Source organism: Giraffa tippelskirchi, chromosome 6, assembly GCF_054371585.1.
Source record: "Giraffa tippelskirchi isolate mGirTip1 chromosome 6, T2T-mGirTip1v1.2.pri, whole genome shotgun sequence".
Lineage (NCBI taxonomy): Eukaryota > Metazoa > Chordata > Mammalia > Artiodactyla > Giraffidae > Giraffa > Giraffa tippelskirchi.
In genome coordinates, this window is record NC_137280.1 from 92,922,359 (window position 1) to 92,945,933 (window position 23,575).

At 45.5% G+C, this 23,575-nt stretch overlaps 1 protein-coding gene across 1 annotated transcript; it reads right to left on the bottom strand.

Annotated features, from left to right (window-relative positions):
- Nucleotides 1-4,609: 4,609 nt before the first annotated feature.
- On the bottom strand, nt 4,610-7,866 carry CD209 (CD209 molecule). The gene is made up of 8 exons (XM_081499215.1): nt 7,789-7,866; nt 7,565-7,639; nt 7,358-7,447; nt 6,998-7,087; nt 6,648-6,725; nt 6,263-6,414; nt 5,656-5,768; nt 4,610-5,047 (listed from the first exon to the last, which is right to left on the bottom strand). The coding sequence occupies exons 1-8, from the start codon at nt 7,826-7,828 to the stop codon at nt 4,906-4,908; spliced, it is 780 nt and encodes a 259-aa protein (XP_081355341.1). The 5' UTR covers nt 7,829-7,866; the 3' UTR covers nt 4,610-4,905.
- Between the last annotated feature and the right edge of the window lie 15,709 nt (nt 7,867-23,575).

Genomic DNA, 23,575 nt, shown 5'->3' on the forward strand with positions numbered 1-23,575 from the left:
GAGTGTGTGTGTGTTTAATTCAAATTTTTAAAATTTGGTTTTATGATATCTATTGGGCTTCCCTGGTGACTCAGATGGTAAAGAATCCACCTGCAATGCAGGAGACCTGGATTTGATCCCTGGGTTGGGAAGATTCCCTGGAGAAGGGCATGGCAACCCACTCCAGTATTCTGCCTAGAGAATCTGCATGGATAGAGGAGCCTGGCGGGCTACAGTCCATGGGGTCACAGAGAATCAGACATGACTAAGCAACTAAGCACAGCACAGCACAGAATGAAATTACAGACAAAATCAACAAAGGAAAAAGTTCCTCTGAAATGGAATCAGGAAGTAGAAGGAAACTGTAAGTCAACACTCCAAAGAGAATTAAATATAATCCAACACATATTTCAGGATATGAAAAATCACTATACATCAAAAATTAAAAACTAGGGATTTCCCTGGTGGTCCAGTGTTTAAGACTTCACCTTCTGATGCATCACCTTCTGATGCAGGTCCAGTGTTAAAGACTTCACCTTCTGATGCATCACCTTCTGATACAGGTCCAGTGTTAAAGACTTCACCTGACCAGGGATGAAACCCTGTCAGGTAACTGAGATCCCACATGCTGTAGAATGCAGTCAGATTTTTTTTTTTTTAATTCGAAAGCTAAAGAGCCAAGTACTGATGTGATGAGGAGAGATCTGAATCAACTAGGGAAAGAAATGACAGAAAAAGACAAAATTATTTCAGAAATGCAGAATAAATAAGGTACCCAAGAGAAAATAAACTCAAATGAAAGTATAATAAAAAAGACATTGGAGAAAGACAGAAAAACAACAAAGAAAGTGACAATGACATAAAGAGGAAGAAATGGAAAACTTCGGGGGGTGGGGGGAGAAATGAATGGCGATGGAATTTTGGACATTGAAGGAGAAATACACCCTTTTCGGGGACCCTTGAAGAAACAAAACAAAACAGAGCAAATATTTAAAGTCATAGGGAATCTCTTGGCAGTCCAGTGATTGGGACTCCATGCTTCCCCTAGAGGGGACATAGATTCAATCCCTGGTGGAGGATCTAGGATCATGCATGCCACACAGGCAAAAACAAAAATTAATCAATTTTAAAAGGGTAAAATGCGGGACTTCCCTGGTATTCCAGTGGTCAAGAATTCGCGTTGTGATGCTGGGGATGTGGGTTTGATCCTTGGTCAGGGAATTAAGATTCCACTGCTTTGGAGCAACTAAACCTGGGCGCTACAACTACCGAGCCCAGGAGCCATAGCTGGAGAGTCAACGCACTGCAATGAAAGATCCTGCAAAATACAACAAAGACCCAACACAGCCAAATAAATAAAGTAAAATCATAATAAAAAATTTTCCCGAAATAGAAAATCACATGAAATTACACATTGAGAGGGCTGACTAGGTACCTGGGAAACTAGCCCAGAAGGTCAACTCTGAGACATATTCCTATGTCTATTTGACATAGGAAAAGCTACTTGATTTTGAAGATTAAGATAAAATTCTTAATTCTTCCAAATCAAGAAATTTACGAAGTCATAAGAATTATACTGGTATTAGACTTTTGAAAGCTAATATTCAAAGCAATGCAACAATAGAGGAACATTAAAAATTACTCACTGCGTGAAAGTATGAACCAAGGATTTGATATCCAGCCCAGCTGTCTTTCAAACATGTGCAGGAAATTAAGGAATTTAATTTATGTGTATATATATATATACACATGTGCTTAGTTACTCAGTGGTGTCCAACTCTTTGGGACCCCATGGACTGTAGCCCACCAGACTCCTCTCTCCATGTGATTCTCCAGGCAAAAATAGTGGCGTGAGTAGCCATACCCTTCTCTAGGGGGTCTTCCCAATCTCGGGTGGAACCCGAGGCTCCTGCAGCTCCTGATTGCAAGTGGATTCATTACCATCTGAGCCACCTGGGAAGCCCCAATCCCAGGTGGCTCAGTGCTAAAGAATCTGCGGGCCAATGCAAGAGATGCAAGAAATGCAGTTTCAATTCCTATATCAGGAAGATCCCCTGGAGGAGGAAATGGCAACCCACTCCAGTATTCCTCCCTAGAAAAATCCCATGGATGGAGGAGCCTGGCGGGCCAAAGTCCATAGGGTTACAAAGAACCAGACACAACGGAGCATGTACAAAAGGCACAAATAGGAGGGTGGGAGGGCGGGAAACACCAGGCAAACTCAATCTGAGGAACAGTGTACAGAAAAATTGACCAGCACTCATCAAAAATGTCAAGAGCATGAAGGTCAGGACAAGATTAGACCATCACAGATTGGAGGAGACTAAGAAATGACAATTAAATGCTATTTGACATCCTGAACCAGGAAAAGAACTAAATTCTGTAGTTTGGTTAATAATAGTGTATCAACGTGAGGTTCCTGGGTTTGATCATTATACTGTGGTTGGTAAGATGTTAACATCGGAGGAATGTGGATGAAGAGTATTTGGGAATTCGTGTCTATTTCCCCAACTTTTCTTCTAAGTCTTAAAATCATTTCACAGTACAAAGTAAAATAAATAAATGCACTCCAGTGCTTCTTTCACTCATAAATTTTATCTCAGCATAAAGTTACTATTGAGTTTGTGCCTTTAGTGGTTAGCCCACCAGCTGACCCCACACTCAGGTGTGGTTTATTTGGGACATAAACCTGAGAGGCATGAGTAAGGCAGTGGGGATATGAGAAATGGAAAATTGGGAATTAAAATAACAGATAGAAATAAGGTCTTTATCTGAAATAAGGACTTATCTGAAAATAGTGAGTTTAGACTGCTTATCCAGTGTGTGTGTGTGCTAAGTCGATTCAGTCATGCTCAGCTCTTTGTGATCTTATGGAATAGCCTGCCAGGCTCCTCTGTCCATGGGCTTGGAACGGACTGCCAATGCCCTCTTCCAGGGGATCTCCCCAACCCAAGGATCGAGACTATGTCTTTTGCATCTCCTATATTGCAGGTGGATTCTTTACCGCTGAGTCACCTGGGAATCCTATGCTTATCCAGTGGGACCAATGTAATCACAGGGTCCTGTAAATGTGGAGCAGAAGAAGCAATGTTTGAGCTACACAAGGTGAGAAAGACTTAGTCATGGTTGGCTTTGCAGATGGAGGGAAGGAGCCCCCAGCTGACAATTGCAGGCAGCCTCTAGAAACTGGAAAAGGCAAGAAAGCAGATTCTCCCCAGGAATATTCAGAAACGAAGTCAGCCCTACTTGATTTCAAGCCCATGAGACCCATTTTGGACTTCTGACTTCCAGAACTGTAAGATAACACATTTGTGTTGTCTTTGGGATAATTTGTTACAGCACCAATGTGAAGCCAATGTGTCACTCAGTCGTGTCCGACTCTTTGGGACTCTATGGACTGTAACCCGCCAGGCTCCTCTGTCCATGGGGATTCTCCAGGCAAGAATACTGGAGCGGGTTGCCATGCCCTCCTCCAGGCAGTCTTTCCAACCCAGGGACTGGACCCAGGTCTCCCGCATTGCAGGCTAATTCTTTACCATCTGAGCCACTGGGGAAGCCAAAACACACACCTAGAAATAGTGGGTTTTTTTCAGATTAATATGAAGAAAATCATAAAACTTTACTGAAGGACATTTTTTAAGTACCTGAACAGGGGAGGGCGGGTGGGGAAGGGATAGACTGGGAGTTTGGGATTAGCAGATGCAAACTGTTATATATAGAATAGATAAACAACAAGATCCTACTGTATAGTGCAGGGTACTATATTCAATATCCTGTAATAGAACCATAATAGAAAAGAATATGAAAAATAAATATGCATGAAATCACTTTGCTGTACACCAGAAACTAAGACAACATTGTAAATCAACTATACGTTAATAACATAAATTTTTAAAAGCTAAGGTACCTGAATAATAATTGGTTCATGAATAAATGAACGCATAGCTAGACAGACACATATAAACATATACATATTGTATATATGTATATTCCCAACCAAAATTACAAACTGATTTCAAAACCCTGTCTGAGGACTTCCCTAGTGGTCCAGTAGTTGGGAGTCTGCCTGCCAAAGCAGGAGACAGGGCTTCGATTCCTGCTCTGGGAAGATCCCACAGGCTGAAGGGCAACTAAGCCCATGTGCCACAACTTCTGAAGCCTGTGGGCCCTACAGCCCAAGCTCTGCAACAAAAGAAGCCACTGCAACGAGAAGCCTGCGTATTGCAATGAAGAGTAGCACCCCCCCATCCTGTCCCCCGCTTACCACAGCTAGAGAAAGCCTGCATGCAGAACGAAGATCCAGCACAGCCAAACATAAATAATTTAACTAAATTAAATAAAAACTGTATCTGGGGGACTTCCCTGGCAGTCCAGTGGTTAAGACTCCATGCTTCCAATGCAGGGGGAGGGAAATACAGGTTCTATCCCTGGCCAGGAGACTAAGATCTCACACGCTATGTGGTCCAGTCAAAAAAACAAAACAAAACGGTATCTGGGAAATCAAATACACAAAAAAAGAGAAAAGCATATTGAAAAAAGACAACGTCCTCGGGTGCATCAAACAGATTATCAAACTACAGTAACTCAAACAGTGGCAAAGGAACAAAAATAAGTTCAATGGGACACATAATGCAAGGTATGACTTTATTAAGGGGATATCATGGTGGGACAGAGGGGGAGCTGAGCCTACCGACAGACGAAGAAAAATGGTCTATAGCTTGTGGAGAGATTGGTCTTAGAGGATCTCAAAGTCTTCTGAATAGTTACGGGATGGGCATTCACCAAAGCGGAAAACAGGAAGGGGTGGAGCCCAAGAGGAATCTTCAGAGTGCATGTTCCAGTTGGCTGATCTCTGCTAACGGGGCGGGATCGGGGGCGGGATCGGGGGCGGGGCGGGGCGAGCTGGGATGGTGGAGGCAGCATCCCTCACAGGTCTGGGCAGGGAGCCGAGGGCTTCTCACAGATCCAGGGGTTTTCTGTAACACATCTGCCATCATTCCAGCCATCGTTGTGCAGTTCCACACAGTCCTCATCTCCGTGGTTGTTGGGCTCCCCTTTTTTCCAGAAGCTGTGAACCGCATCAGCGCTATGAGACCCCTACTCCACCCAGTGCCCACTCCCAATTTTTGAGGGGCTGGTCCCTGGACTTTGACAGCAAATTGTCAAATACCAGCCAGAGGCCGGTGAGGAATTCGGAGGCAGGGTTTTTGAAATGTGGGTTCGAACACCACACCCACCAGAATCAGTTCTGGAAAAGTTAAATGTGGGCTTTCCTGGTGGCTCAGATAGTAAAGACTGCCTGCAATGTGGGAGACCCAGGTTTGACCCCTGGGGTTGGAACGATTCCCTGGAGAAGAAAAAGGGTACCCATTCCAGTATTCTTGCCTGGAGAATTCCATGGACAGAGGATCCTGGTGGGCTACAGTCCATGGGGTCGCAAAGAGTCTGATACGACTGAGTGATGACACTAACACAAAATTAAATGCAGATTCCTGGGCCTGTACCTAGACTTATAGAATCAGACTCCCACCCAACTCCTACCCCCTACCCCCAGATGAAGGCAGGACTCTGAATCTTCACCAAGCTTCTCAGGTGATGCTTTCCAGTCCAGAGTTTGAGCACCCTTGGTTTGAGTTCCTGCCCACCTCTCCTGGGCCATTGTCACTGGGAGGTTACCTGAGTTGGACAGGACTGTCATCCACCCACTGCCAGGAACCCTCACTGTGGTGGTCACTGAGGCCGATCCAGGTGGGTTTATTATTTCTGGCATACCAAAAGTTCAGGAATTTCTGGGGGTGGGTGGGGAGAGGGGTATCAGGAGGAAGACCCCTGAATGCCACACATCCCATGTCTGCCCACATCTCCATGGTCCCCTGCCTCCCACAGAAGTTCTTCTCACAGTCTAGCCTAGAGGCCCTACTTAAGTTGTATGTGTTCACATGTGCATGGAAGTTGTGGATGTGTGTTAATGTAATACACATGTGGATATGTCTTAACTTGTGTCTCAGATAACATGCATTGTATATGGCCTCAAGGGCACTCTGAATTCCCTTTCTGTCCATACATGGGCTCGTCTCATCCATGTTCTTCTCTCACATGACCTTCCTGAGTCCATTATGATTCCTCCTCTAAGAGGCCTTCCCTGATTGTATCTCACCTCTCTATCCCACCCCCTGCCCCACCTCCAGCCGCCCATCTCTCAGAGGGCAGAAGAGGGAGGCAGAAGGTTCTTTGTTGACCTGGCGGTATGGCCCAGCCTCTCAGAAGACCTTGCCCAGCCCACCTCCTCCTCAGTACTCTCGATGATAACTAGGTGGGCCCCAATAAGCAGACAGGCGGAGACGGCAGATCTCCAGTCACTCTGGGTCCAGGAGAAGAAGTAGCAGCTGCCGCCGAAGAACTCCCAGTTCTGAGGACAAGGATGGCACAGGCCAGCTGGGGAGGAGGGGTGGAGTTGGGACAGAGAGGTTGCTTGGCTCCTAGGCTCCAGATCTTCGGAACCCAGGGGCTAGGCCCTTCTGTTCAGCTGTCAGCTCAGTTCCTCAAGAACGCATGAGGAACACCCCAGCTCTACTCTGCCCTCCTCAGCCTGGCAGCTGCAGCAGGTGTGGCCCAGCCCCCACCCACCATCCTGTGACTTCCTCTTGACCTTGGTGTGGGTCCCTTACCCAGGGTGGCATTCATCCGGGTCAGGCGCTGTAGGATCTCCTCCAGGTTTGTTTGCATCTGCTTCTGTGCAACTTCAGCTGGAGGGAGAGGACGTCAATTATTAAGCACCTACTGTGTGTGTGTGGTGCAGAGGGCCCCATGAGAACATCATGCGTGGATGTCAGGTGACCTGGAGAGCCCATCACACAGACGAGAAAACTGAGGCTTAGAGAGTGACTTGTCCAACATCGCCAGCTCACCAGGACCTCTTTCAGGGGTCCGGTCCCCTCCCCCACTCCTGCCCTCTCTCCTCCACCCCTGGCAGTGGTGGCTTGTCCACAGCCATACAGCCCCAGAGCCCCCTCCCTACTCAGACTCCGGAACCTGGTGTCCAGCCATTTATCCAGGCTGTTGTTCTCACGGTCTCCCGAATCTCTTTGCAGACACCGGATCCTGGAAACTACAACAGAGCAGAGAATTCCCCCCTTTAAGCACTGACCCTGAGCCAAATCTGCTTTCAAGGTCTCCCCACGGGGAGGATGAGCTGCCTTTCACATGAGGAGACAGACTTAGAGAGGGAGAGTTACTGGCCCGTGGTCACACAGGAGGTGACACAGAGCCTGAACGACGCAGCCCTAGTAAGTCTGGGGACTGTGGAAAAGGGCAAAGACCATCCCAGAGAGAAAACCCGAAGGGACCGAGGACCCCAAGCCCCTAGATGCTCACTCACCTTGAACCAGAGTGGTCAGCTGGAGCATGAAGAAACCCAGTGAGACGAAGAGGAGCAACAGGAGAAGCAGAGGGGCCCAGGTCAGACACTCTGCAGGACCAGCAGATGGGTGAGGCTTGGGGCTGGGGGGAGACTCTGCCCCCACTCCACCCCCTAACCGCTCCCTTTCCCCCCAGCTGTCTGCTCCTGAACCAAGCACTCCAGTACCTGGCAAGCTCCTCAAACTGTGTAGTAGTCGAGGGTGTCTCTCAGCCAGTCTCTGGCCCCCAAATGTCTCCTCCTCTGGATAGAACAGAGCGCATGCGCTTGAACTTGGAAGTCTGCTGAGCCCTGCTCTCAGAGTTGCAAGCTGGATGCCAGGCCCCAGCACCATCAGGACCCTGGGGCCCTGTCATCCCCAACATCACCCCAGACTGGGGGTCCAGCCTCACCAGAGTCATCTGGCTCCTTGGGTTCATACATCTCTGCCATCCTTCTCCCCTTTCTGTTCCTCTTTCCAACTCTTCTCTGGACTATGGTTTTTATAACCTCACATATTTCCCTCCGTAGCCCCTCCTCAGACCTGTTCTTTCTCAACTCACAAAGAATGAGGAACACGACAGGGATAACACTTCCTCTCAGAAAAATCTGGGGAGACATGAAGCGGCTGACACAACTAAAGAAGAGGTCACTTAGGGTGGGGTGGAGGCTGAGCAGTCAACTTTGCAGCCAGAAGGCACTATTCCAACCCCTATCCAACTCTGGTACCTTCAGCCTTACGTTTCCAGAGCCTCCGTTTCCTCACCTGCGAAGTGGGACAATTAGCCTGCCTAAAGGAAATTGACCCTGAATATTCCTTGGAAGGACTGATGCTGAAGCTGAAGCTCCAATACTCTGGACACCTGATGTGAAGAACTGACTCACTGGGAAAGACCCTGATGCTGGGAAAGACTGAGGGCAGGAGAAGGGGGTGACAGAGGAGGAGATGGTTGGAGGGCATCATTGACTCAGTGGTCATGAGTTTGAGCACTCTGGGAGATAGTGAAGGACAGGGAAGCCTGGAGTGCTACAGTTGATGGGGTCACAAAGAGTTGGACAGGACTTTGAGACTGGATGATAGCAATCCTGCTTCACACTATAATTATGAGGTTGAATACAGTGCACTAGTAATGGATATAAACTGCCTATTCTAACGATGAATACTCAGTAATAACAGCACATAAGCAGGTGCCAACCATTCTCCTTGGTGTGCGCTCTCCCTCACTGCTACAAGTAATAAATCTAGATTTATTAACCACAGTGTGTTCCTGGTGGTCTAACAGTTCTCACAATAGCCCTGTGAGAAAGGTAGTTACTATTCTTCTTTACAGATGAGGAAACTGAGAAACAGAGAGGGCAAGGAACTGCCTGAGGTCACACAGCTCAAAAGCAGTGGGGCTGGGAGTTGACCCCTCAATCCCTGCTTAACCACTACACAAAGAGGTTACTTCCCCCCCACCTTTGTAACTACTAAATATAATATAGACAGTCACTTTGAAACTTTGTGTATTGAACTTCCAATTTATTTCTATATGGACCCTATCTGATTCAACTGAATATATATAACTATCTTTTTTCCCTTAATCTAAAGTGAGTCTTTTGTAGACAGCGTATAATGGGATCATGTTTTATTCTTTCTGTTAATCTCTACCTTTTAGTTGGAGAATTTAACCCTTTTGTATTTAACATAATTACTGATAAGGTAGACTTTCTATCTGCCATTTTGCTATTTGTTTTTCATATGTCTTATTTCCTTTTTATTCCTCAGTTCCTTTGTTACTACCTTTTTTGTGTTAAATAATTTCTTCTTTTTTTTAAAAAAAAAAGAAGAATTGATTTACAGTGTTAACATTTATGTAAACTGAGAAACCAAAGAATTTATGTGGTTTGCTTCATTGCAATATTTGCTTTATTGGGCTAGAACCAGAATTCACAATACCTCCAAGGTATGCCTTGTAATATAATATGGGAACTATGGATATCATATTCTACCTCCTCCTGAAGGTTTGTTGTCATTGTTATTTTCCATAGTAGTTGTTTCTTGTTTATTTAATAATTTTTCTGAACTAATTCTGCAAAGTTCTCTATTCTCTGTCATATACGATCACTTAAATCTCTACTTAGCTTGGTGTTTAGCTAGTGATTGAACAGACTTCCTTGAAAATCTGAAACTAAAAGTCTCCCAGTCTTCACCCAGGGTCTCTGTGTGTTTTGACACACAGTCAACACTCAGTCAGGAGGCTTGCAGCCCAGCCGTAGCCGCCACTTCCCGCTTTCTTGGAGCCTCAAAGTCAGCCAGAATTAAGAGCTTAGGAACTTGTCAGATCTTTCCTGGGTATGCACAGAGCCCTTCACGTGCATGTGGCCTTCCAGATTCCCAGGAATATGCTGGAACTTTTCAAAGCCTCTTATGTTCATGCTCAGTCTCTCAGTTGTGTCCAACTCTTTGCAACCCCGTGGACTGTAGCCCACCAGGATCCTCTGTCCATGGGATTTCCCAGGCAAAGATACTAGAGTGAGTTGCCTTTCCTCCTCAGGGAGTTGTCCTGATCCTGGGATTGAACCCTTGTCTCCTCCATCTCCTGCATTGGCAGGTGAATTCTTTACCATTGAGCCACTTGGGAAGCCCTTTCAAAGCCCCTTGGGACATCTCATTCCTTAACTTTTCCTTTTAAGACTTTTTGGTTAGGTTATTATTTGCCCCAGCTGTTATCCACCACCTCAGGGAGCTGTGATGTTAAAATGTTTGACAGACACCCCCTGGGGAGAGGTTTTTAGCACTGGGCAAGTTCGAGTGAGGTCAGTGAAAGACAATCTTTTCAAGGGTGGTCTTCCAGGGAACCACTAGATAGATCACGTAATACTATTCCTTGGGAACGAGGCTTTATAAGAGCTCTGACTCCAGTTTTCTTCCTGTACCAGAAATGTGACCTGTTATTTTTTAAGGCTATCTTGTTTTTAAATTTTATTTTATCTAAGTATAGTCAATTTACAATGTTGTGTTAATTTCTGCTGTATAGCGAAGTGGTTCAGTTATTCACATATACACATTCTTTTTCACATTCTCTTCCATTATGGTTTATCACAGGATATTGAATAAGGCTCCCTGGGCTCTACAGTAGGAACTTATTATTCACTCATCCTATATATAATAGTTTGCGTCTGCTAATCCCAAACTCCCAATCCTCCCCACCCCCTTGGCAACCACAAATCTATTCTCTACATCTGTGAGTCTGTAAAGCTATTTCTGGGTTGGAGAGTGGGGAATGGGACTAGGGTGAGTTAAAATTCCACCAAGCTCACTGTTCTTTATTGAGATTCAGCCATATTTCTTGTCTAAATACTCCCTGAATTACTGTAAGCTTTTGGTTGATTGCCAGCATACTCAAAGTGTTGATTCTGACAAATTCTGCAGTTTTTCCTTTGCTTCCATGGAAGGGCAAAATTTTTACTCTGCCATTTTTGCTGACATTTCCTTTTTTTTTTTTTTTTCTGTTTTTTGATGCTTAAAGTGTCTTTGATTTGGCTAGTGGGAGCCTTTCACTCTGACTCTGTGTCCATTTGACATGTGCTTATCAGTTTTTTGCTGATCAGACTTTCCTTGCCCAAACCCTGGAATCACCCATTTTCCAAAAGAGACCTGGTTGCTTTTAAGTGGAGAATGGCATTCAGAAACCAAGACCTGAGTGCTAAATGCATCGTTACTAGGGTGTCATTGATCCCAGGACCTCTGAGTAGACAGACAAGAAAACAGATACATACACATTTATTTATCTATCAGTTAGTTCAGTTGCTCAGTTGTGCCCAACTCTTTTTTGACCCATGGACTGCAGCACGCCAGGCCTCCCAGAGCCTGCTCAAACTCATGTCCATTGAGTCAGTGATGCCATCCAACCATCTCACCCTCTGTCGTCCCCTTCTCCTCCTGCCCCCAATCTTTCCCAGCATCAGGGTCTTTTCCAATGAGTCAGTTCTTCGCATCAGGTGGCCAAAGTATTGGAGTTTCAGCTTCAACATCAGTCCTTCCAATGAACACTCAGGACTGATCTCCTTTAGGATGGACTGGTTGGATCTTCTTGCAGTCCAAGGGACTCTCAAGAGTCCTCTCCAACACCACAGTTCAAAATCATCAATTCTTCTGTGCTCAGCTTTCTTCATAGTCCAACTCTCACATCTATACAGGACTACTGGAAAAACCGTAGCCTTGACTAGACGGATCTTTGTTAGCATATTTCTCTATATATATATCACAAAGAGTTGGACACGACTGAGTGACTAAGCACACACACATATTTATTGAAAACCATGGGTTCACACCAACACTAAATACAGTAGAGTTCATTTCTAATTTACCCTCCATTCTTTTTTTTTGGTCACAGAGTTTTCGGCATCTCAGTTTCCCAAGCAGAGACTGAACCAGGGCCATGACAGTGAAAGCCTGGAATCCTAGCTACTAAGCCACAAGGGAATTCCCACTCCATTCATCTTTGTAACACTCTTCTCTGATGGTGGGAAACCTGGTGCCCATTATCCTGAATGTATTTATTTACTTATTTCATCAATCCCACCATATATATAGCCAACCCCATTTTCCCATCACCAACCCTTATACTGTGTAGATACACTGGGCACTGACACCCTCCAGCCAGGCAGACAGGCCCTCATGTTGTTGTCCTTCTTACCTCACTGGGCTCTGACATCTCATACCACTCATCTCTCCACTAGGATGCTCTCCTCCCCAAGTCTGGACTTCAACACTCTAGTGGCCGCCATTTTGAATGCTTCCTTTTGTCATCTAAGAACTGGCTGATTTACCTTGTCCCCAAAACACCTCTCCATCCATGTAAGCCTGTCCATACCCAGAGCTTGTGTCTGCCTGTCCCCTGGTATAGAAGCTGCAACTGGTCTTGGCTCACCTACCAGGGGTTCTTTTCGGTTAATTTAAAAAAAAAAAAAGGTCACACCACATAGCATGTGGGATCCCAGTTCCCGGGCCAGGGGTCGAACCTGTACTCCCTGCAATGGAAGCACAGAGTCTTAACCACTGGACCACCAGAGAAGTCCCTGAAGGGCTCATTTTTATTTCTGAAGCCCAGCTTCTCGAGGCTTTCTTGCATTTACCACTCTGACTAGTTCTATTGAAAAGTATGGGGTCTTCTAGTTATCACCGTGAAAAGGAGGGTCTTTGGGAAATTTCTGCATTCTCACCAGTGGAAATCCTGTCATCACTCTTTCAACACTTATTTTGTGCTAAATGCTTTTCAGACACGATCTCAGCAAATCTCCACAACACAGCTACTACTGTCCCCATTTTACCTAAGAGCAAACAGATTCAAGGGCTTCCCAGGTGGTGCAGTGGTAAAGAATCCGCCTGTCAATGCAGGAGGTGAAAGAGATGTGGATTCGATCCCTGGGTTGGGAAGATCCCCTGGAGGAGGAAATGGCAACCCACTCCAGTATTCTTGCCTGGAGAATCCCATGGACAGAGGAGCCTGGAGGGCTACAGTCATAGGGTTGTAAAGAGTTGGACATGACTGAGCAACTGAGTACACACACACAAACAGAGGTTCAAAGGTCACATCAAATGTCCATGATCCATCAGCTTATAAATGCTGGGGTTTGATCCATGAAAACACATCATTTTCTTTTCTTATATAGGTTTTTTTTTTTTTAGTTTTTGGTCATGCCCTGCTGCATATGGGATCTTAGTTTCCCCACCAGGGATGGAACCCACACCTCCTGCATTGGAAGCACAGAGTCTTAACCACTGGACCACCAGTGTAATCCCAAGCACATCATTTTCATTGATAGCTGTGTCCCTCAATTCAAACCAGCTCAAGAAATACCCATTGGAGTGCAGGTTGAGAATTGATAGTTTTGCATCTCTTAACTGAGAAGTCTAAGAGAAAGAGAGCACCAAAGAGTTGATGTTTTTGAAATGTGATGTTGGAGAAGACTCTTGAAAGTCCCTTGGACAGCAAGGAGATCAAACCAGTCAATCCTAAAGGAAGTCAGTCCTGAATATTCACTGGAAGGACTGAAGCTGAAGTTAAAGCTCCAATATTTTGGCCACCGGATTCGAAGAGCTGACTCACTGGAAAAGACCCTGATACTGGGAAAGATTGAGGGCAGGAGGAGGAGTGGGTGACAGAGGACGAGATGGTTGGATGGCATCACCGACTCAATGGACATGAGTTTGAGTCAACTCTGGGAGATAGTGAAGGACAGGGAAGCCTGGTGTGTTGTAGTCCATGAGGTCACAAAGAGTCGTACACAACTGAGTGACTGAACAACAACAACAAGAAAAACAGAGAAGAGGACAAGATTCAGGTTCAAAACTCTGAACCTAGCTGTCTCACCCAGAAGGTAAACTTCTAGACCAAAAACTGGCAAATGTTTTCTGAAAAGGACCAGATATCAAATATTCTGGGTGTCACTTCTGCCACAGTTACTCCACTGTACCCCTGTAAAAACTGGGACAATATGTATCAGTGGCTGGGTGGGGCTGAGTTTCACTAAACTATTTATAAAAACAGCTGGAGCCAGCTGTTCAGAGGAAGGAGACCAATTCTGTTTTATTCACTGCTACATCCCAGTGTTAAGAACACTGACTAGCAAGTAGTGGGCAATTCAAAGATGATAATAAATGAATTATTACTTGTATATTGTTTTTTCCCTTTATCTCTTTCTCTTTTTAAGTTTATTTTGGGGGAGGGGCACACAATGTAGCTTGAAGGATCTTAGCTCCCCAAACAGGAACTGAATGCACGCCCTTAGCAGCAAAAGCACAGAGTGTTAACCACTGGTTGTTGTTCAGTTGCTAAGTTGTGTCTGACTCTTTGCCACCCATGGGCTGCACCATGCCAGGCTTCCCTGTCCTTCACTATCTCCTGGAGTTTGCTCAAACTCATGTCCATTGAGCCAGTGATGCCATCCTCTGTCGCCCACCCCTCCTCCTGCCCTCAATCTTTCCCAGCATCAGGGTCTTTTCCAATGAGTCAGCTCCTCGCATCAGGTGGCCAAAGTACTGGAGCTTCAGCTTCAGCATCGGTCCTTCCAATGAATATTACCTAACCACTGGACCACCCGGGAAATCCCATCACTTGTATATTCTTGATGGAAAAGTAGTGATACAACCAGAGTGAGCAGTGCTGGTGGGATGGTTGGACAGAGCACAGGAGATTCAGCTATGCAGCATGTTCAAGGTGGTTTGGAGGAATTTTTGCTCTGTAAAGAGCAGGAATGGGACTCCCATGGGGGTCCAGTAGCTGAGACTGTGCATTCGAGGGCAGGGGACACAAGTCCGATCCCTAGCTGGGGAATTAAGATCCCACATGCTATGGCCAAAAAAAGTTTTTTTAAAGGAGAGAAAGAAGTGAATTTTATTGGGCAACTGTTTGGTGCCAAGAGACCTAACTTTTCTCATGACAGACCTGTGAGGTAGGTCTGTATCACAGAGGAATGCTTGTGTCCAACATCCCCACCTCGGTATTCCTACTTTGAAACCTAATCTCCAATGAGATGATATTCAGAAGTGGGGTATTTGGGAAGTAATTAGATCAAGGATGGGATTAACACTCTTATAAAAGAGATCCCAGGGACTTCCCTGGTGGTCCAGTGGTTAAGATTCCAAACTCCCAATGCAGAGGACTACCTGGTTCAATCCCTGGTCAGGGAACTAGATCCCACATGTTGCAACCAAGGGTTCACATGTTGCAACTAAGACCCAGCACAGCCAAATAAATAAATAAATATATATGTTTTTTTAAAGAGAGACACCAGAGAGCTCTCTCCCTGCTTCTGCCACCTGAGGACATAGCCAGAAGAAGATGGTCTTCCATGAATCTGGAGGCATATCCTCAGGTTGTGCTAGTGGTAAAGAATTTGCCTGCAATGCAGGAGGTGAAAGAGACATGGGTTCGATCCCTGGGTTGGGAAGATCCCCTGGAGGAGGAAATGGCAACCCACTCCAGTATTCTTGCCTGGAGAATCCCATGGACAGAGGAGCCTGATGGGCTACAGTCCATGGGGTCACAAAGAGTCGGACACGACTGAGCACACACACACAAAAACACAAAATTCTCAGTAGACCAAAAGCCAAATCTCATCACATATTGATCTAATTTATTTTATTTTTTGGTTGCACTGGGTTTTTGTGGCAGCATGTGGGCTCTTTGTTGTATTGGGCAGGCTTTCTCTAACTTAGTTTCTAAGCTCAGGCTTAGTTGCTCCATGGCATGTGGGATCTTAGTTCCCTGATCAGGGAGCGAACCCCCTGTCCCATACATTGAAAGGTGAATTCTTAACCACTGAACTCCCAGGGCAGTCCCCTCACACATTGATCTTAGATTTCCAGCCTTCAGAACTGTGAGAAATAAATGTTGGTTGCTTAAGCCCTCAGAAGTCTATGGTATTCTGTTAGAGCAGTCTGAATGGACTAAGATGATCTGTGTCCCCATTTCTCATATGGGGAAAACTGAGGCTCAGGAGTTGAGGAGACACACCACTGATGGCCTCAGAGCTAGAGACACAGTTGGGAAGGGGGTGGCTTTCCCATCTCCAAAGACACATCAGCAGAGTTGGAACACCAGCCTCTCAGGAAGGTGAGACAAGACACTCTATTGGATGGGCTATTCCTACTACGTTTATTATAAACCTCTGCCTTGTAGGGCTTCCTTGGTGGCTCAGCTGGTAAAGAATCTGCCTGTAATGCGGGAGACCCAGGTTTAATCCATGGGTTGGGAAGATCCCCTGGAGAAGGAAATGGCAACCCACTCCAGTATTCTTGCCTGGAAAATCCCATAGACAGAGGAGCTGCAGTCCATGGGGTCAAAATGAGTCGGACACAACTGAGCAACTAACACATGCTGCCTGGTGTTCAATATTTCGTCATTGGATTCTGAACTGGCCACCCCGTTTTTCTCTCCTGGAGCTGCAGAGGCCTGCTGAAAAACTTTCCGTTCCTCTAGGAAGCCACATTCTCTTTCACTTCCTGACCTCTGCACGTGCTGTTTGCCCGAACAGAAAACACCCATTCTCCAACCACCCTGTCCCATCTTCTCTTGAATAACCATTCCTTCAGGATGTAACCTTTCCCCTAGAACATGACCTAAAGAAAGCTCCAGAGTATTTTCCAGCATCCTCGAGCCATTCTCCAAGTCTCACCTGACTCCAACGGGAGGTCCTGCTGACTGAAGGCAGTTCTGACGCCATCCACCTGGAGACCACATCAGACCTGTATAAAAAAAAAAAAAAGCAACTGCTTATATGTTAAAGATCTCGTTGGCTTTATCCAATGATGCATGAATCAGGGAGCATCCAATTTGGCAGACAGAAAGGAGCTCTGAAGTGCTGTATAAGGCTAGAGGTTTTCTAGGCAGACAGGAGCAGGGTCAAGGAAGTTGTACCTGCAAAAAAGTGGGTGGGTCATTGCAAGGTTACTTTCCAATAAAGGGAAGGTGGGGGGGGGTCTATCAGATGATTCCTGATTGGCTGGTTTAAGATTTCATTTCTGAAACAGCTGAAACTGTCATGCAGACTGAGTTAGGCTTTATTGAGGCTTTCACTGGCTAAGGCAAAAATCTCCCTTGGTATTAATAAATGTCACATTGCACTTGAAAATAGGTGGGTTATTTTTAAATATCTTTTGACATTGATTTCTGACATAATTCAGTTCAGTCAGTTGAGTTGCTCAGTCGTGTCTGACTCTTTGTGACCCCATGAATCGCAGCACGCCAGGCCTCCCTGTCCATCACCAACTCCCGGAGTTTACCCAAACCCATGTCCATCGAGTTGGTGCTGCCATCCAACCATCTCATCCTCTGTTGTCCCCTTCTCCTGCCCCCAATCCTACCCAGCATTAGGGTCTTTTCGAATGAGTCAACTCTTTGCATGAGGTGGCCAAAGTATTGGAGTTTCAGCTTCAACATCAGTCCTTCCAAAGAACACCCAGGACTGATCTCCTTTAGGATGGATTGATTGGATCTCCTTGCGGTCCAAGGGACTCTCAAGAGTCTTCTCCAATACCACAGTTCAAAAGCATCAATTCTGCGGCGCTCAGCTTTTCTTCACCGTCCAACTCTCACATCCATACATGACCACTGGAAAAACCAGAGCCTTGACTAGATGGAACTTTGTTGGCAAAGTAATGTCTCTGCTTTTAAATATGCTATCTAGGTTGGTCATAACCTTCCTTCCAAGGAGTAAGTGTCTTTTAATTTCATGGCTGCAATCACCATCAGCAGTGATTTTGGAGCCCCCAAAAATAAAGTCTGACACTGTTTCCACTGCTTCCTCATCTATTTGACATGAAGTGATGGGACCAGATGCCATGATCTTAGTTTTCTGAATGTTGAGCTTTAAGCCAACTTTTTCACTCTCCTCTTTCACTTTCATCAAGAGGCTCTTTAGTTCTTCTTCGCTTTCTGCCATAAGGGTGGTGTCATCTGCATATCTGAGATTATTGATATTTCTCCCAGCAATCTTGATTCCAGCTTGTGTTTCTTCCAGCCCAGCGTTTCTCATGATGTACTCTGCATATAAGTTAAATAAGCAGGATGACAATATACAGCCTTGACGTACTCCTTTTCCTATTTGGAACCAGTCTGTTGTTCCATGTCCAGTTCTAACTGTTGCTTCCTGACCTGCATACAGGTTTCTCAAGAGACAGGTCAGATGGTCTGGTATTCCCATCTCTTTCAGAATTTTCCACAGTTTATTGTGATCCACACAGTCAAAGGCTTTGGCATAGTCAATAAAGCAGAAATAGATGTTTTTCTGGAACTCTCTTGCTTTTTCGATGATCCATCTGATGTTGGCAATTTGATCTCTGGTTCCTCTGCCTTTTCTAAAACCAGCTTGAACATCTGGAAGTTCACGGTTCACGTATTGCTGAAGCCTGGCTTGGAGAATTGTGAGCATTACTTTACTAGCATGTGAGATGAGCGCAATTGTGTCATAGTTTGGGCATTCTTTGGCATTGCCTTTCTTTGGGATTGGAATGAAAACTGATCTTTTCCACTCCTGTGGCCACTGCTGAGTTTTCCAGATTTGCTGGCATATTGAGTGCAGCACTTTCACAGCATTATCTTTCAGGATTTGAAATAGCTCAACTGGAATTCCATCACCTCCACTAGCTTTGTTCGTAGTGATGCTTTCTAAGGCCCACTTGACTTCACATTCCAGGATGTCTGGCTCTAGGTGAGTGATCACACCATCGTGATTATCTGGGTTGTGAAGATCTTTTTTGTACAGTTCTTCTGTGTATTCTTGCCACCTCTTCTTAATATCTTCTGCTTCTGTTAGGTCCATACCATTTCTGTCCTTTATCGATCCCGTCTTTGCATGAAATATTCCCTTGGTATCTCTAATTTTCTTGAAGAGATCTCTAGTCTTTCCCATTCTGTTGTTTTCCTCTATTTCTTTGCATTGATCGCTGAGGAAGGCTTTCTTATCTCTCCTTGCTATTCTTTGGAACTCTGCATTCAGATGGGAATATCTTTCCTTTTCTCCTTTGCTTTTGGCTTCTCTTCTTTTCACAGCTATTTGTAAGGTCTCCTCAGACAGCCATTTTGCTTTTTTGCATTTCTTTTCCATGGGGATGGTCTTGATCCCTGTCTCCTGTATAATGTCACGAACCTCTGTCCATAGTTCATCAGGCACTCTGTCTATCAGATCTAGCCCCTTAAATCTATTTGTCACTTCCACTGTATAATCGTAAGGGATTTGATTTAGGTCATACCTGAATGGTCTAGTTCCACAGTGATAAAAGAACAGACTCTGTATTGTTTCAATACCTTTAGACCACGAAATTTTTGCACCTCGTTTTATGTCCCCAGATATGTTCCAGTGTCTCCTAGTTTATAGTCTATAGGAACTTGAATAGAATTTGTATCCTACTGTTGTGTGAAAACTGTATAAATTTTAATTATGTTGAATTGGTTCATAGTGCTTTTCAGGTCTAGTATATCCTTCTACTTTTCTGTATAATCATTCTATTAATTTTTGAGAGTTTGATATTGAAACTCCAGCTAAAAATCTTAACTTATCTACTTTAAAAATTTGTAATATATAGTGGAACAATTGGAGAAGGAAGTGGCAACCCACTGCAATATTCTCACCTGGAAAATCCCATGGACAACAGAGGAGCCTGGCATGTTACAGTCCATGGAGTTGCAAGAATCGGACACAATTGAGTGACTAAACCACCACCAACAGCTATACGTAACTTTGTTCTGTATTTTCCAAGTCTCCTGTAAATGTGTTACCATGCCTTCGTAATTTAAAAAAAAATTTTTAAAAAAGAAAGAGAAAGAAAAGACTGAGTTAGGTGTTGTGAGACTTACCATAAGTAACTCCACTTTTGGTCTGTTGTCTTATTATTTTTTTAAATATTTATTTCTGAGTGTGCATGCTAAGTTGCTAAGTCATATCCAACTCTTTGTGATCCCATAGACTGTAACCCACCAGGCTCCTCTGTCCATGGGATTCTCCAGGCAAGAATACTGGAGTGGGTTGCCATGCTCTCCTCCAGGGGATCTTCCTGACCCAAGGATCAAGCCCACGTTTCTTATGTCTCCTACACTGGCAGGCAGGTCCACTAGCACCACCTGGGAAGCTCCATTTATTCCTGTACATACTTTTATTTTTGGCTGTGTTGGGTCTTAGTTGTGGCAGCGGGCTCAGTAGTTGAGACCCTTGGGCTTAGTTGCACCCCAGGCATGTGGGATATTAGTTCCCTGACCAGAGATTGAGCTCGTGACCCCTGCATTGGCAGGTAGATTCTTAACCCCTGGACCACCAGGGAAGTCCAGATATATTTCTTATTGTATCACAAAAGCTGTCCTAGGTTCCCTCCAGGCTGGGTCAGACGCCTCTTCTGGGCATTCCCAACCCCTTTTTCAGGTATCACACAAAAGTTCTCTGCTTACAGATCTGTGTCCCCCTCCAGATTGTGAGTTCCACAGGAGACCGTGTCCTTGAAATCAAGGCAGGTGTTCGACAAATGTCTAGTAAACAGATGAGATGTGTGAAGAAATGTTGTCTCATTCTATTACCTATTTCATCTTCTTTACTGCCCAGACATGCGCAACTGCCCAGTCCTCCGTTCCCACCCAGAATCTCACCTCTCTCTTCCACTGACAAATCACATCTTTTAATACCACCTCCTCCAGGAAGCCTTCCTTTCCCACACACTTGGAGCCCCATCCAAAACTAGGTGAGGAGCAGACTCTGCCATCCCTTAGAAGGTCTCATCTGACAGCACGAAGATTTCCCCAGAGACTTGCCCCCGGTTAGACCCCACCTTCCTCCACAACTCTCAGACGAGTGCCACTCTCTGCTTTAGAGGTGTCATTGAAATAGGGCTCAATGGGCTGGGCTGGCCTCACAGAAACTTGTCAGCACCAGAATTCCAGAACCTCAGCTAACATCGCAGACCAGGAGAAGACTATCCTGGGCTGTGGGCAGGAAATAGGGAACCAACAGCCCATTGGGTTTCTCGCCAGGCTGGACAGCGCCACCCAGTGGTCAAGAAGGCTTCGAGATAGGTTAACAGAACAGACACCTTCCTGCCTCCTTGACTTTGGGTTGGCTGGTCCTTTTGCCTGGCATGCCGCCCTTCCTCCGTCTCTCAATGTCTTACCTGCTCTTTAAAGTGACATCACAGTCCTCCAGTTTGCTCGTTTCCTCACCTTGAGCCTTAGCCCCTCTGGAGCCCCAGGAAGGAAGGCATGCCCCACCACACATTCTGCCCTGCAGTAAAGTGTCCCGAGCCAACTGTTCCTCCAGCCTCGACGGCTCCACTCCTGGTGATGTGGGTAACCTGTGCCCCACGACTTGGAACAGGAAGACTTCCGCGAACAGGACCACGCCTCTTCCATCTTTGAGGGGAAAACCTCTGGGTCATCACACTTCTTAGAAGAGGGCTGTTCTCATTCATGCCTTCAACCCCTCTCCAAGTCACCAATGACAGTATCTACCTTTCCTTTGAGAAAAGCAGCAGACCCATTTTTGTCTTGGTCCCACCCGTGATAAAGGTGGCCACTTCCTCCTTCCTGCCTGAACTCCACTTTCCTGGGACTCCCCTGATGGCCTCACCTGCTGTGTCTCCTTCTTTCTCCTGGGCTGCTCCTGCTCCATCTCCCTTCCTCTTCTTTTGCCTGACCTTGCAACTTGCCTGTCATTGATGAATCTTTGCTATCCAAATCCTCTTCTTCTGTTGGGAGGACGAGAAAGGAAGAACGCCAGGGATGGACTGATTGTCCAGTTTCTCCAGGATCGCGGCCAGCCTGAGGTTGCAGAGGGCAGCAAAGTCAGAGGGAAACACCAGGGCCAGAGCTGAATAAGAAATTACCCAAGATCCAATAGGTCAAAAGTGAAAGCCCAGGGACTTCCCTGGTGATCCAGTTGTTAAGACTTCATGCTTCCAGCCCAGGGACCTCCCTCCTGGCGCTAGTGATAAAGAATCTGTCTGCCAAGGCAGGAGATGCAAGAGACACGAGTACAATCCCTAGGTCAGGAAGGTCCCCTGAAGTAATAGGAAATGGCTCTCTGCTCCAGTATTCTTGCCTGGAGAATCCCATGGACAGAGGAGCCTGGTGGGCTACAGTCCATGGCATCACAAAGACTGAGAACACGCACACCTGCGCAAACACACACACTCACTTTTCCAGTGCAGGGGGTCATGGGTTTGATCCTTGGTCAGGAAACTAAGATCCCACATTCTGTGTGGTGTCGCAAAAAAAGGAAAGAAAGCCCAAACTGGTTTTAAACACCAAATGGACACAAGCTAAGGTACAGGGAGACCAGGGTGAGGCTATAAAACCACCTTATCCTGATGCTGTTTTAGGTACTTGGTCTTTAATCATCTTCCTTTCTAGCGTCTCCTATGATGTTTAGTCTGCTCAGTTTTCAAACCTATCCTTCTTGGATCCCTTCGGATATCTTGTGTTATTCTATGATCTATTTCCAAATTGTTCTTTGATTTGTTTGCTTCAAATCTGGCTCCTCTATATAAAAGTTATCTATTATTGTATAACTAATTGCTACAAACTGAGTGGATTAACACACATTTATTATTCCAGATTTTTGTGGGTCAGGAATCTAGCCGTAACTTAGTGGATCCTTTGCCTAGGATCTTTCTTGATGACCTAGGGGGTGGGATGGGGAATTGGAGGGAGATTCAAGAAGGGGGGGATGTATGTATACATAGGACTGATTTACAACATTGTGCAGCAGAAACTAACACAACCATTGTGAAAGTGAAAGTCGCTCAGTCGTGTCTGACTCTGCAACCCCATGAATTATACAGTCCGTGGAATTCTCCAGGCCAGAATACTGGAGTGGGTAGCCTTTCCCTTCTCCGGGGGATCTTCCCAACCCAGGGATTGAACCCAGGTCTCCTGCATTGCAGGCAGATTCTTTAGCAGCTGAGCCATAAAGCTAAACCCAAGAATACCGGAGTGGGTAGCCTATCCTTTCTCCAGTGGATCTTCCCGACGCAGGAATCAAACTGGGGTCTCCTACATTGCAGGCAGTTCTTTACCAACTGAGCTATCAGGGAAGACCAAAAACATGTGAAAGTGAAAGTCACTCAGTTGTGTCCAACTCTTATAGTCCATGGAATTCTCCAGGTCAAAATACCGGAGTGGGTAGCCTTTCCCTTCTCCAGTGGATCTTCCTGACCCAGGGATCAAACCAGGGTTTCCTGCATTGCAGGCAGGTTCTTTACCAGTTGAGCCACAAGGGAAGCCCAAGAATACTGGAGTGGGTAGCCTATCCCTTCTCCAGGGGATCTTCCAGACCCAGGAATTGAACCGGGGTCTCCTGCATTGCAGGTGGATTCTTTACCAACTGAGCTATCAGGGAAGCCCACAACCATTGTAGAGCGGGTTTTATTTCAGTAACAAAATAACTACCTTAAATGTCAAGCTGGAGGACTCATACATTCTGATTTTAAACAATGCAAATCTATGGTAACAAAACAGTTCAAAACAGTGTGGTTCTGACCCAAGAAAAGATGTATTACCAACGGAAAAGAATTGAATGTCCAGAAATAAACCCATACATCGATGGCCAGTTGATTTTTCACAATGGTGCCAAGTCCATTCAAAGGGGGGAAAATAATATCTTCAACAAATGGTACTGAGACAACCGGATTTCCACAAGCAAATGAATGAAATTGGACACTTGGATCACATT

Excerpts from the sequence above, each read along its gene's own strand:
- CD209 (XM_081499215.1), bottom strand. The coding sequence starts at position 7,828 with ATGGCAGAGATGTATGAACCCAAGGAGCCAGATGACTCTG. Across the intron at positions 7,448-7,564 it reads CAGTTTGAGGAGCTTGCCAG|AGTGTCTGACCTGGGCCCCT; the intron begins GTACTGGAGTGC and ends CTGGTCCTGCAG. Across the intron at positions 5,048-5,655 it reads GACAGTCCTGTCCAACTCAG|CTTCTGGAAAAAAGGGGAGC; the intron begins GTAACCTCCCAG and ends TGCGGTTCACAG.